Raw genomic sequence first — 12645 nt, forward strand, 5'->3', positions numbered from 1 at the left:
AGCTGGGAAGTTTGTTGGCACACGTTTCATCACCTTCTTAGGTGAATCGTCAGTGCTGTGTGGTCTGCTGTGAAGTCTTCAATCCTCGCCCGATTTGAATTTATGTGGTTCTGTTTGAGCTGTTTCCGCTTGGTGCCTGTTACAGTATTTCCATTGCAGAGCTTCGTACATCGGGGCGAGCTCCATGAGTTTGTTGAAGGAGTCCGAGGATGTGTACCATGCTTCCAGCAATTTCTTTGTTGTTCTTTGTTTAGCCTGTCCTAGTATCGTTGTGTTATCCCAGTCAAACTCGGGGTTCTTGTTGGCCATGTATATGGAGACCAGGGAGAGTTGGGCGTGTCGCTTAATTGCTAGTTGTTGACCATGAATGTGGATTCCTAGCTGTCTGGCTCTTTGTCCGACATAGTGCTTAACGCAGACGTTGTGTGAGGTTTTGCAAATAATATTTGTCCTGCACATAGTCGATATCGGTACTAGCACAGTTCCTGGAAGCATGGTACTTATCCTTTGGCTCCATAAACAGACACATTGACCTGGATCCGATATACAGTTCAAACTGCTGCAATGGCAAAAAAAACGGAACCAGCGTCAACCGAAAATAGCTCAACCAGGATTACATAAAGTAGTACGGTAGTGCTTCAAAGTCGGCAACACAGCACCGATGATGTCACCTAGAAACGTTGCGAAATGTCTGCTAATAAACCCACCTGGCCCGCGACCAAAACGGCAGAGAATCCAATCAGCTCCGGTACAAAGTACTTCGGATATGGCCGACACAATGTTAGTAAAGCTAAACGTAACTAAAGAAAAAAATAATAATTAAAATATCCGGGTGGTCCAGCAGCACCTGCAAAGAGACAAGTGATGTTAACATTTTGCATCCAAAGTCTCTTCTATAGAAAGAACATGACTCTGAACTTTTAATTCTGATCATACATTTCCAATAGTACTGCTGTTACTGTTTCGACAGTTGCCGTCAGAGCTGCTGTGTTACTCCACCATTTTCTGTTTTCACCTTAGATTTAGATCGTGGGCAGTATTTTGTTATTCCAAACTGCCAAAACCTGTAAGCAAATGGTTATAAGAGTTCTAAAGATTCATGAGGGTCTAAAAGAAATTTCTCTTCATCTATATCTAAAAGAGACGTTTATTTCATTCGTCAGAGCATTTGTCTTAGTTCTAGAGTCACCAGGACGTCTAACCACAAAATACAACTCTGATTTTGTATTGTTGTGAGGACGCATGGTAAGCAGTGTTCCTGGTGAGACTTGTACTAAAGACCCAGATCACAATATCGACTAGAACCTCCTAAGTGCAGATGATTTTGATGGGGCCGTTTTTGTCAAGTGTGTTCAGGAGGGTTTTCTTAATCAGTATGTAGACAGACCGACGGAGGGAGAGACCATTTTGGATTTGGTGCTAAGCAATGAGCCAGGATAGGTGTCAAATCTCGCGGTGGGAGGACACTTTGGTGACAGTGATCACAACTGCCCAACATTTAACATAGCCTTAGAGAGGGAAAGGAGCAGTTACCGACGGAAGATATTCAATTCGCGAAAAGGAAATTATGACGCTATCAGACAGGAAGTGGGAAGTACAGACTGGGAGCAATTGTTTCACAGAAAGTGCACAGAAAACATATGGAGACTGTTTATGGAGCAGTTATTGCGAGTGATTCACGCATTTATTCCTCTGTGACAGGTAAGAAGGAGTAAGATTAAGGAGCCTTGGATGGTGAGAACAAAAGAGCTTATCATCAAAAGGAAGAAGGCAGCTTATACAAGGTGGAGGAAACAAGGGCCTAGCACAACTGTAGAGTATTAAACGTTTGCTAGAAAGGAGCTCAGAAATGGACTAAGGACAACCAGGAAATGGCGCGAAAAAGGCTTGGCGAATAGCATTAGGGAGAACCAAAAACATTTTACTCATAGGTGAGGAATAACAGAATGGTCAGGAAGAAGGTAGGGCCGATCAGGGATAGCGTAGGGAACTTGTGCATGGAGTTTGAGCAGATACGGGAAGCCCTAAATGAGTATTTTGCTTCAGTTATCTCTAAGGAAAGGGACTTTGTTGTGAATGAGAACTTTGAGGAGCTAAGATACAGACTTGACTAGATCAGGATTGATGATGTTGATGTGCTGGAAAGTTTGGAAAACATTAATTTGATAAGTCCCCAGGACCAGACCAGATTTATTCTAGACTGCTCCAGGAAGCAAGAAAGGAGTTTACTAAGACGCTGGCGATGATCTTTACCTCCTCACTCTCCACGGGAGTCGTACCGGAGGATTGGAAGGAGAAGAATGTTGTTCCTCTTTTCAAGAAGGGTAATAGAGAAATCCCTGGCAATTACAGACCAGTCAGTCTTACGTCTGTATGGAGCAGTTATTGCGAGTGATTCACGCATTTATTCCTCTGTGATAGGTAAGAAGGAGTAAGATTAAGGAGCCTTGGATGGTGAGAACAAAGGAGCTTATTATCAAAAGGAAGAATGCAGCTTATATAATGTGGAGGAAACAAGGGCCTAGCACAACTGTAGAGTATTAAATGTTTGCTAGAAAGGAGCTCAGAAATGGACTGAGGACAATCAGGAAATGGCGCGAAAAAGGCTTGGCAAATAGGATTAGGGAGAACCCAAAAACATTTTACTCATTGGTGAGGAATAACAGAATGGTCAGGAAGAAGGTAGGGCCGATCAGGGATAGCGTAGGGAACTTGTGCATGGAGTTTGAGCAGATTCGGGAAGCCCTAAATGAGTATTTTGCTTCAGTTACCTCTAAGGAAAGGGACTTTGTTGTGAATGAGAACTTTGAGGAGCTAAGATACAGACTTGACTAGATCAGGATTGATGATGTTGATGTGCTGGAAAGTTTGGAAAACATTAATTTGATAAGTCCCCAGGACCAGACCAGATTTATTCTAGACTGCTCCAGGAAGCAAGAAAGGAGTTTACTAAGACGCTGGCGATGATCTTTACCTCCTCACTCTCCACGGGAGTCGTACCGGAAGATTGGAAGGAGAAGAATGTTGTTCCTCTTTTCAAGAAGGGTAATAGAGAAATCCCTGGCAATTACAGACCAGTCAGTCTTACGTCTGTGATCAGCAAAGTTTTGGAAAGATTTCTGAGGGATAGGATCTATGACTATTTGGCAAAGTATACTGTGATTAAAGGCAGTCAGCATGGCTTTGTGAGGTGTATGTCATGCCTCACAAATCTTATTGAGTTCTTCGAGGTGGTGACAAGACAGGTTGACGAAGGTCGAGCAGTGGATGTGGTGTATGTGGACTTGAGCAAGGCATTTGATAAGATTCCCCATGGTAGGGTCATTCATAAAGTCAGGAAGTATGGGATACAGGGAGATTTGGCTATCTGGATTCAGAATTGTTTGCTGACAGAAGGCAGAGAGTGGTTGTAGATGGAAGGTATTCTGCCTGGAGGTCAGTGTTGAGTGGGGTCCGGCGGGGCTCTCTTCTTGGGCCTCTGCTCTTCGTAGTTTTTATGAAGGACTTGGACGAGGAGGTTGAGGGGTGGGTTAGTAGATTTGCCGATGACACAAAGGTTGAAGGTGTCGTCGATAGTATCGAGGGCTATTGCAGGCTGCAACGTGACATAGATAGGATGCAGAGCTGGGCTGAGAAATGGCAGATGGAGTTCAAACTGGATAAATGCGAAGTGATGCATTTTGGAAGGTCGAACTCGAATGCTGAATATAGGATTAAAGACAGGATTCTTGGTAGTATGGAGGAACAGAGGGATCTTGGTGTACAAGTACATAGATCCCTCAAAGTTGCCCCCAAAGTGGATGTGGTTGTTAAGAAAGCATATGGTGTTTTGGCTTTCATTAACAGGGCGATCGAGTTTAAGAGCCGCGAGGTTTTGTGACAGCTCTACAAGTCCCTGGTGAGACCAGGTTCGGAATATTGTGTCCAGTTCTGGTCGCCCTACTATAAGACTAATTGAGATCATAATTCTGTTGTCTTCGATGGAAAATGCAAAGAAGGCGTACGGTATATTAGGTTTTATCAGTAGACGATTGAGTTTCGGAGCCATGAGGACATGTGAGCAGATTCTGTTTTATAGCACTGGTGATTAAACATTCCATTACTGACGTTGAAGAATAGACAGAAGGGATGGTAATTGGCCTTATTGGATTTGTCCTGCTTTTTGTGTCTTGGACATATCTGACAATTTTCAAAGTATTGCGGAGACACTAGTATAAAGGCTTAACCAATAACTTGGAAAAGAGTACGACAAATTCCGGAGTGCAAACTTTCATTATGATTACCTTAATGTTGTCAGTGCCCACAGGCATTACCGTATTGAGTGCCTCCAATTGTTTCTTTGACACAATTTGGACATCCTGAAAATGAAGAAGGGATTATATCAAAGTAAAATTTCCATTTTTCGATTCCGCAATGGTCTTGTCATGGCACCAGCCAGTGTCTTGCTGAAAACTCGCTGGCATGAATGAAGCATTGCTTAGAAAAAAATCACACTTCAAATCCTGCTCTGGAATCAGGTCCTACTGACAATCGAGTCCAAACAAAACCCCCGAACAGTATCGTACCTAGGCTCAACCTCAACCGTTCCCATGCATTTCCCATGGCCAATCCACCTAACCTGCATATATTTGGATTGGGAGGAAATCGGAGGACCCAGAAGAAACCCACGCGGTCGCTGGCAGAATATGGAAAATCCAGACAAACAGACACCAAAGGGAGGATTCCATAATATCATGAGACATAGAAGCGGAAGCTATGCAATTCAGACAATCGAGCTTCCCTCCCCATTTGATTATGGCACATGGGTTTTTTAGACGTTTTTCCCATTTTCTTCCCATAACTTTTGATCCCCTTGGCAATCGAAAATTTATATGTCACTGTTTAAAATATACTCAACGATATTGGCTCCATAGCCTTAAGTGGCAATGAATTCTACAGACTCACCACTATCAGGCTGAATGTTTCTCATTATCTCCGTTCTAAAATGTGCTTTCGGGTCCTCATCTCGCTTACTAAAGGAAACATCTTCTCAACGTCCAGTCTGTACAAAATGTTCAACATTTAGCACTATCAATCAGACCACTCCTCATCCTTCTGGCATCAATCGCTTGTAGTCCCAGATTCTTCGAAGGTTCCTCATATGCTAAACATTGTATTCCATTGGTTATTTCCGTGAACCTCACCTGGGTGCTCAGGGCCAATACATTCTTCCTGAGGTATTGGGTCAAAATTGCTCACAATACACTAAATGTGGTCTGTCCAGTATCTAAACTCCTCATCCTTCTGGCATCCATCGCTTGTAGTCCCAGATTCTTCGAAGGTTCCTCATATGCTAAACATTGTATTCCAGTGGTTATTTCCGTGAACCTCACCTGGGTGCTCAGGGCCAATACATTCTTCCTGAGGTATTGGGTCAAAATTGCTCACAATACACTAAATGTGGTCTGTCCAGTATCTAAACGTGATCTGATTCCGAACCAAGGTTCACAGTTGTGAAATAGCAGTGCTAAATGTGATCCCAACTTTCCACAAGTTAATTCATGCTGCCAAGCTTGTTTCTGCAATATGACGAACTGTTTATCCACATCAATGCTCTAGCGGAGGCGATGGTGACGTGCTGTAATCGCTGCGCTGCTGCTTCCAAAGCAATGCCCTCTGTTCGAATGTGTCATAGCAAATGGCGATATTTGAATTCAATAAAAATCAGAAATTACTGGTCATATGATCACAGTGAAATCATTGCCGATTTTGAGGGAAAACAACTGGCTCATTAATCTCCTTTACAAAAGGAAACTGCCATCCTGACTAAGTTTGACCTACATGTATTTGTCGGTATCTGGAAATCCGTCATACACAACAACTGGGGTAGATAACATATGCAGTGGCAATAATTTGAAATGCGACCTTTCACGATCTTGAGCTGCTGTATCCATGAACAACATACACATCTTAACATACTGCTCATAAAATTGTAAGATTAACTTCCGAACAATAAGCAGGAACAGTAAACCTTTTGACAAATGGCTAATGTTTGAATAGAATTGGAATAAATATTATGAAATTGGAGACCTATACTGGCAAGAGAACATTAAAAACATAGAAACTTAAAAGATTTTCCACGAGCATCCAACAGCCTAGGAAATTCGACCATGAATAGTTTCAGGGCAAAAGTTGTTGAAATCTATTTGCATATATCATAAAATAATGTTGTTCATGACTGACTAATTATGACTTCTGATTGCATCTAGAAGCCGAGAGACTAAAATTTAGAAATGTGAAAAGAATATAGCAGCGAACAATGTCACGAATTTAAAGCCCAAATGATTGTAACCTTTGATACTACCCTATAAAAGCGGTGAAGAAGGCTGATGATATGTGCGTCTTCAAAAGGAAAATGGTGCCGTGGAGGTGCTGAGATGGGACGGTGTGTGGACAACATTAAAAAGCACACAATACCAGGTTAACGTTAAACTGTTGATCTATAACCTGGTGTTGTGTGACTTTTAACTTCATAATGGTATATGGTATAAAGGAGCAAGTATGTGTTTCTGCTTTTGCATAGGGACTTTTTGACTATCGAGTGAGCGCTACCAATATTTGCCAGACTGATTTCTGGGATGTCAGGAAATTCATGTAAAGAGGACTGGATCAGTTTGTACTGTATGTACTACAGTTGGGAATAATGGGGGGATCTTACAGGAAAATGCAAAATTCCAGCACGAGTAGACAGGGTCAAAACAGAAAAGGACATTTCTGATGACCAGGAGTCCACAACAAACGCAGTCTCCAAGAACATAATGGAGTATTCCTTCTTCAATTTTCCATGTTTCTATGAAGTCACAACCGGATTTGGGGTCACATCCCACTTCCTCTGTGGCCACAGGTACTGAATGAGGATTGGCAGGCAGAATCTGGTAGCGTTTACTGCGAAAGGCTCATTTCTCATCACAGGTAACGGTGAAAACCTTACCTTGATATCCAGACAGTTATTGTTCCTATCAAGAAATGTTATTAGGAAGGGTTTGGGTTTCAACAAATATCATGTGCGAAATATCACGAAGTAAATAATTCATCCATCAAAACATGAACACCAGCCGAGCAACAGCTGTACAGATCTGTTTCTTTAAATGGACTTTAATAAAAACTTAACAAACTAATGAGCTCCCAGGTGCCTAGAATGAGACATAAATATCACAATTTACACTGAAATTCTAAACAAGCTCACACAGACTGATAGAAATGCATGAAGCACTAAAAGGTCTGCTGTTTGCCATTTACTATCCCGTCATTGCAGTAATCGGAGTTCCAGGTAAGTTACTGTCCATGTAGTGAGTGCACGAATGATGCATAAGTAGCAGTGAATGAGACAGTTCATTAGAATCACCTCTCCACTTTTCAGATTGCCTGCCTCTGATTTAATGTCTTCTCATTTCCCTATCACGAGTGCAATGGATTTCGTTTAACTGCGATCATTATTTTTCTCCAACCTTGCATTACGTCTTATTTTAACTTCATGATTTCTCCCATGTCCATCATTTTAACAGAATTTGGCAGGATTGAACTGTAACTTCTCTACGTTATCCTGTTTATTTCAAATTCTAAATCATTAGGCTTCTCCATTTTGCCCCTATAATTTGATGTTCAGCCGTATTCTGCCTCCCAAACACATACAATTTCATTCTTCTAATTATGATTCCTGCAGTTTAGTGCTGACAGCTACATTTGTAGTTCTACTGCGTGGCTGGCCCTGCTCCTGCAGTGAATGGGCATAATGTTATAATGGTGTCAGTTCTGTAAATTTCTAGTACTGACATTTTTCTTGTGGGTGAATTAACGAAACCTTACTGTTATGCAAATTAGTTCTTTGGTGTCACTGAATTTCACATTATAAATGAAGTGCAAGTTATGTCCTATTCTGTTATTCACTTCAGGTGTGGATAAATTGTCACATTGTTCACAGTGGTGTAACTGCAGATTTATTGTGATATTGACTACTACAGAGAAAAACACAAAGAATTAATAATTGAGACTTGTTAGCCACTGAAAAATATATGACAGAATTTAAATAAGGGAAATGTTAAAGAGGCAATATGTGACACCGAGACAATGACCAAATCGTTTTTATCAGTCTGCCTGGATAAGTTTGATCACGTATCCATAGTCACCTTATTCTGAGACAGCACTTGAAACCAAACCTTCCCACCGGAGGCAATCACTTTAGCCCACAAAAAAAATCTGAATTGATTTTTGCCTAAACTTTGTTATCACTATATTTCATTGGACATGATATGTTTCAGTGTTTCGGTTCTCAGCCTCTACAAAACTCCATACATCAGCATTGCTATCCTCCATCCCATTCTGTGTTGTTCAGTGTTCTTTAATGACTGATTTCCTTTCATTTCCTTTTTTGTCACCACATAGAAATGCTCAGACACCATTTTCACCATATTTTCCACATTGAGTGAAATCCTACAAATTGTAGCATCTCTCATAGGCATGCTGCATCGATTCTTGGTTTAAATGTCCACTCAACAATGAATTTAATTGTTAATCCAGACAGTTCTGCATAAGAATTTGGCTACAATATGGCTTGTCACTGTTTGCAACTCTCAATCTGCAGTTGAAGTCCGTGCAATCGACATCCACAAATATCTATGTGTTACTGTGTTGAGGCTCAAATTCACAACTGAGTTTGATAACATGTCCCTTTCAAAGCTGAAGATAAAATCATTGTCATTTTGCATTCAACTTGATTTGAATAACTGTCTGGCGTCTTCACTGCTGACATTTTGAAGAAGGAATCATTTTTACAAGAGCTTGTTTCATGCATCACTTTGAATGGGCAGTGTGACGCACTCAATATCCTTCGTGAGTTAATTGCTTATTGTCAGTTTCTCTATCTTTAATTCTTTCAATATTTTCTACAATTTTCTGTCATGTTTCCAAGTCAGCTCTGTCTTCTTCCGTGTTAGAATTTATGGCGATGCTGCTCCATTAACAAGATAACGTTGGCCTTGTTACTTTGTCGAAGGATTTAAAAAGGTGGATGTTCCAATTTGTCTAGGTTTCGACACTTTCATTCTGGCTGGCAGCACTTAAGAAAAAAGACTTTTAGATTTTTTTTTAAATCTTGTACAATGAAAAGGATGTGGCCAGTTCCCCCAGTTCAAAGATCATTCTAGTTTGGTTTTTGTTTTAGCTGCGGACCCAGAAAAGTTGATGGAGTGAACAGAGGTTCCACGATTCGGAAATGATCCCTAGCTGATTCTCTCTGCCATCTCCCTCTCCTCTCAGCACCTGTATTTGAATTTAACTTTTTACTTTGTGTATGGGATTTTGCGGGAAATCAGAACAGCTCTATGTTGGGTTGCGGCAGACATTGCATCGGTCGGGTTTTCAAATCATTGTTATTCTGAATTCTTTGTTTTCTTTTGTTTGTGTTTCCTCTGGTGGTGAGTAAATACATTTTACTTGAAGCCAAATGGTTTGACGACCTTCTTCTCTACTGAGATTTCCAACTGGAAAACAATTTGAAAACTTAGTTCCTGGACTGGTCCATAACAAAGCCATTAAATTAATTTTGCATTATATTGACATTTACTTGGTGTACTTTCTCATCTGGAAACCACCAGAAACTTCATAAGCAGTCTTGGCGAGCTTTATTCATAACTTACATCAAGAAACTTTCAAATTTACAAAGATTCCTTTAAAGAAGAGTGATTTATTTTGGGAGTAAAAAACATTCAGTTTCTTTTTTGTGTGTGTCAATATTGCAGCGAACTTAGCAGTTATTTCGATCCTGTCTCGAAGAAGGTGTGGTATCCCCGGGTGCATCGTTTATTACCTTGTGTCAATGGCAGTATCGGATCTACTGGTGATAGTGACAGCTGTCGTTTTAAATCGCATTGCTGGGATTTATTTTCCATCCAGTTTTCTCTCAATCACGCCTGTGTGCAGTGTTCGTTCTGCATTCAATTACGGATTTATTGATAGTTCTGCCTGGTTAACAGTCGCCTTCACCATTGATCGATTTGTAGCCATTTCTTGCCAGACACTCAAAATGACATACTGCACCAGGAGGACAGCGATGCGCATTGTAGGAATTGTGACTACATTAAGTTTCATAAAAAATATATTTGTATATTTTACATATGAACCGAGGTACATCGTAAAAAATAAACCCTGGTTCTGCAACCTCAAAGATGTATTTTACACATCAGTTGTATGGGCTGCATATGATTGGATTTGTTCAATTTTAACCACTTGTCTCCCATTCCTTCTGATCTTACTGCTCAATGCTCTGACCGTCAGATACATTCTAGTGGCTAATAGAGCTCGCACGAGACTCCAGAACCAGAAGATGGGAAAGAATCGGAGCGATGCAGAGATGGAGAAACGAAGAAAGTCAATCGTTTTGCTCTTTGCCATTTCAGGCAGTTTCATTCTGTTCAATGTGCTGTACTTTATAACAATCCTCTACGTCCGCATTGGGAATCTTACTTATGCCTCCGGTTCCAACTTTAACAATCTCTCTTTTGTCCTCAATGAAAGTGCATTTATGCTTCAGTTTTTGAGTTCCTGCATTAACCCGTTTATTTACGCTGGAACCCAGAATAAATTCAGAGCTGAGGTAAAGAATGTGGTAAAATATCCATGGCGCATTTTCTTCAAAACGTTGAAGATTTCGAAGTGAAATAGAGAGAGACTGTAGTGGTGTTGTCAATATACTAATATTCCAGCGATTCAGAATAATGTTGTGAGCATATGTTGTGAAATCCTGCAATGAAGCAGGCTTTTGGAATGTATATTCAAACCGATAAATCTGGATTATAATGCTGGTCTCAATATCTTTGAACAAAACTGTTTGCATTCCATTTATAAGATACAATGCAACTTATTTTGATGTAACTTTCTCATATTTGGCTATAGACCATTAAAGTTACTGCTACTATGCCAAGTCAAAGAGCAATCTCATGAGTGAATTGAATTTGTCATTTAGTCACATCTGAAAGTGCAAGTATGCAAAATCAATCAAAGAGTCCACCAGGAATCTCATTTATCGTGCGTTGGATTTGTAAAATGATGAGCCGTCCGTCTGAATGATTTTGAGCCGGAGGGGCGAAATCAATGCTTTTGGTCACCAAATGCAGCATAAATTTGTTAACAAAAAGTGAATATGACTTGTTTTAGAAAAGGTCTTCAATGCCACTCATCGCAACGGTCGATATTGCTGAGATAAGGTATTAAGAGGAGCATGCCATTCTGCCGCTCTAGTCTGTCCTGCCATTTATTGAAATCACGATTTACATGTGACATGACTCCATATAACTGCATCTGTGCCATAACCCCCACTACCGTTTTTTTCTTAACAAAAAAAGAAACCATCTCAGATTTAAAACTAACAACTAATCTACCATTAACTGCCGTGTGTGGAAGAGAGTTATAAACGTATACAGACCTTTGCATACAGAAATGCTTCCCAGCATCTTTCCTGACTGTCTGGGCCAAATTCCCAGACTATTCCTTCAGTTCTCGAATCTTCAGCAATTTGAAACAGTTAATCTATATCTGCCCTGTCTTTGCCTGTTAATATCTTGAAAAGGTTAATCAGATCAATCACACCTTGATCTCTAAATTCTAGGGAAATGTGTCTGGAGACCACGTGTTGTGTGCTAAATGCTTCGCAATGTTGTTGGGGTTCCCTTGCTTATAAATCAAATTTTACCAGTCAGCTAGATGAATGACAGTTTCTCTCTCAGCTTAAATATTTTATGGTATCTAGTTGTTGTCTATATCCACTTCTTTGTCTGGATGAGAATGGATGTTGCCTGCTTGTGTCTAAATGTGTGCACACCTTTCCTTACTTTTGTCAGTGTGATTCACATATTCAATGTGTTCTTCTGACAAGGTCGGCTTTCACTCCTTCCAATTACTCATTATTTTGCTTTGCATTTCCTTTGGAACTGCTTTGAACGTGAATGCTTAGATTTATTTCAAAATTTGGCAATTAAAAGTTATACTAAATATCATTAAATTAACATGTGCAAATCTTCGCTTAAAACGGAAGAAACATTGTCGTGGACTGTAAGGGACAGGAAGATAATCCGTGTTTTGGTTATTAGCGTTGTTAATATCTCTGTATATAGAATAACAGCCAAGTATTCTAACTCAATTCGGGCAAACAATAACTGGATTTACTCAAAGACACTTTATTGTCATTCGAAACATCAGAAACCCTCTCATAGAATCTATAGAATACTTAAAGAAGCTTGCGTTTTTTTAATGATTTTACTCTGATTTTAGGCTTTTTGGCTCCCCTGTTTTCGAGGAGCGCCGACAAGTGAGATTGGAACTGGACAAAGCGATTTGACTGCACAGATTCCACATATCACACCTGGCCGAAATCGCCCCTCTTTTGTGGTGCGGTGACACTTTGGATAAACCACCACCAGTTGTCTCTTTATAATGAGAGATATTTTTAAAGTGAGAGCAGAAAAAAATAATAAAGGGACGCGAGCAGCTACTTCTTCCAAAGGGTGATTCATAATTAGAATGAACTGCCAGAGTAGGTACAGTTGAAAGACATTTGTACAGATTGGTGACTAGGAAATGTTTAGAATGATATGGCTCAAACGCAGGCAAGTG

At 40.3% G+C, this 12645-nt stretch overlaps 1 protein-coding gene across 1 annotated transcript; it reads left to right on the forward strand.

Moving 5' to 3' along the window:
* The first annotated feature begins 7239 nt into the window (after positions 1-7239).
* LOC122543624 (probable G-protein coupled receptor 139) lies at positions 7240-12370 on the forward strand. Its single transcript, XM_043682447.1, has 4 exons — positions 7240-7309; positions 9777-10630; positions 11191-11240; positions 12304-12370. The coding sequence occupies exons 1-4, from the start codon at positions 7240-7242 to the stop codon at positions 12368-12370; spliced, it is 1041 nt and encodes a 346-aa protein (XP_043538382.1).
* The last annotated feature ends 275 nt before the right edge of the window (positions 12371-12645 follow it).

The sequence above is a fragment of the Chiloscyllium plagiosum genome, chromosome 44, assembly GCF_004010195.1.
Source record: "Chiloscyllium plagiosum isolate BGI_BamShark_2017 chromosome 44, ASM401019v2, whole genome shotgun sequence".
NCBI classification, from domain to species: domain Eukaryota; kingdom Metazoa; phylum Chordata; class Chondrichthyes; order Orectolobiformes; family Hemiscylliidae; genus Chiloscyllium; species Chiloscyllium plagiosum.

Excerpts from the sequence above, each read along its gene's own strand:
- LOC122543624 (XM_043682447.1), top strand. The coding sequence starts at position 7,240 with ATGCATGAAGCACTAAAAGGTCTGCTGTTTGCCATTTACTATCCCGTC. Across the intron at positions 7,310-9,776 it reads TGCAGTAATCGGAGTTCCAG|CGAACTTAGCAGTTATTTCG; the intron begins GTAAGTTACTGT and ends TCAATATTGCAG. Across the intron at positions 10,631-11,190 it reads AGAATAAATTCAGAGCTGAG|AAAAGGTCTTCAATGCCACT; the intron begins GTAAAGAATGTG and ends GACTTGTTTTAG.